Below are 1,838 nucleotides of genomic sequence, written 5' to 3' on the forward strand. Positions count from 1 at the left end.
TGGCAGAGGAAATTCAAAATTTAAATTTTTTGTAATTTCCATCAGTTTTAAAAACTGATTTTGTACAAAATCCAGGGGGGAGGCAAGGCCGAGATCCCCCCCCCTCGTGCTTTTAGTAGGGAAGCCAGTGCAAGTTACAGTGGGTGTGTTCAGTGACTTCTCCGGCATAGGGGACTTTGGATCCCACGTTTTTTATAATTTCCTTAGGGAGGGGGGTGTACTCGAAAATGGGGTCCACTCGGAACGGCGGCCACTGATTGGCCTATTGTAGTGCCCCGCGTGATTATGATGATGGGGAACTTGATGGAATGAAGATTGGCAGGGGAAACCGAAGTACTCTTGAGAGATCCCCACCCCAGCGCTACTTTGTCCACCATAAAGCCCACTTGACCAGACCAGGAATCGAACCCGGGCCGCCACGGTGGGAAGACAGCGACTAACCGCTTGAGGTAAGGCGCGGCCTAAGGGATCCCGCGGTTAGTTGCAAATAGAATCTAGTCACATCTGCGTCACCGTCTCATGACGCACCTTCACAGGTCTCTTAGCATCAGAACAAGCACGGATCCTCGGCTGTCAAATGCAGGCGAGTTGAGTACTGTACCCCCAGACACGTAACGGCAAGTCTGTGTGACGCAGATCCCTGGACCCCCTCGGCTCGAACTACGTGGGATTGGAGTCCCCCAACACGGTAGCTAACGGTGTCCTCTGCTTCGATGTCGAAGGCGTTGGACGCGCGGTAGCAGACAAATGCCTCGACCAGATCCGGACCGACTTCAGGGGGAACATCTGGGCCTACAATGGCCCCGAGCTCATCACCAGGGTGCTGCTAGGAATGTGCGACACTTTACACGTGAGTCCATGAAGATGGAGGTACTAATTTCCTCCGAAACATTCTTAACAATCTACCACAAAATTCAGAATCAGAGCTCAGGAAACGTGAAGTTTGCAGCAGTCATGTTACGTAAGCTTCCATTGCCCTTCAGCCTGTCACAGAATGTAATGTAACATTAGCAGAACCATTTACACAGTCAGACTAATCCGGTCCACTCCCTCAGCTCCCCGTTTTATCCATATTAATGTTATCCTCCCTCCCAACTGTTCCCTTCCCTCCTGTATCTGTTTCCCATCTCTCCCGTGCGTGTTACATGCCCCGCCCATCGTTACGTACTTCTGCAATTGACTCTCCCTCGAAGGAAAAGCACTGTGGCATGAATATGTATGGGTGAGTGGAGGTATAGCTCCACGATTCTTGACCTTGGCACTTAATGGAAGTCCGTGCTCCGATCCACTTCCCGGCCGCTGTACCTCCGGGGAAACAGCCTCTGAGGGTCACTGGGCAGGAGGCTGTGTGGGGCCCGGTCTGAACTATGTCGAGCAGAGAAATGTGTTGTGTCTACCTGGAATCGAACACCGGCCGTCCATCCCGTCGCTATCCCGACTCCTAACTGCCCTTACTTTAGTTCCAGGAATCCCTCTCAGTCTCTCTGTTACTCTCTTTGTGGGCATTGTCCGGGAGTAGGGACTGCCACTCTGTTAGGGCGGCTACACCTAGTCTCGAGCCTCAGGCTCACTGTGCTCATTATCCGGGAGGAGGTACTGCCACTCTGTTAGGGCGGCTACACCTAGCCTCTAGCCTCATGCTCGCTGTGCTCATTATCCGGGAGGAGGGACTGTCACCCTGTTAGGGCGGCTACACCTAGCCTCGAGCCTCAGGCTCACTGTGGGCATTATCCGGGAGGAGGGACTGTCACCCTGTTAGGGCGGCTACACCTAGCCTCGAGCCTCAGGCTCACTGTGCGCATTATCCGGGAGGAGGGACTGTCACCCTGTTAGGGCGG

The 1,838-nt window shown here is 53.5% G+C and overlaps 1 protein-coding gene across 1 annotated transcript in view; it reads left to right on the plus strand.

Moving 5' to 3' along the window:
• The window catches only part of LOC111864876 (lactosylceramide 4-alpha-galactosyltransferase), a 21,619-nt gene that overhangs the window by 11,886 nt on the left and 7,895 nt on the right, over positions 1 to 1,838 (plus strand). Inside the window, exon 4 of the mRNA XM_023852455.2 lies at positions 758 to 850. Within this exon, the coding sequence (XP_023708223.1) occupies positions 758 to 850 (93 nt within the window). The remainder of the gene's footprint in view (positions 1 to 757; positions 851 to 1,838) is intronic.

Source organism: Cryptotermes secundus, unplaced genomic scaffold (assembly GCF_002891405.2).
Source record: "Cryptotermes secundus unplaced genomic scaffold, Csec_1.0 scaffold1951, whole genome shotgun sequence".
Taxonomy (NCBI): domain Eukaryota; kingdom Metazoa; phylum Arthropoda; class Insecta; order Blattodea; family Kalotermitidae; genus Cryptotermes; species Cryptotermes secundus.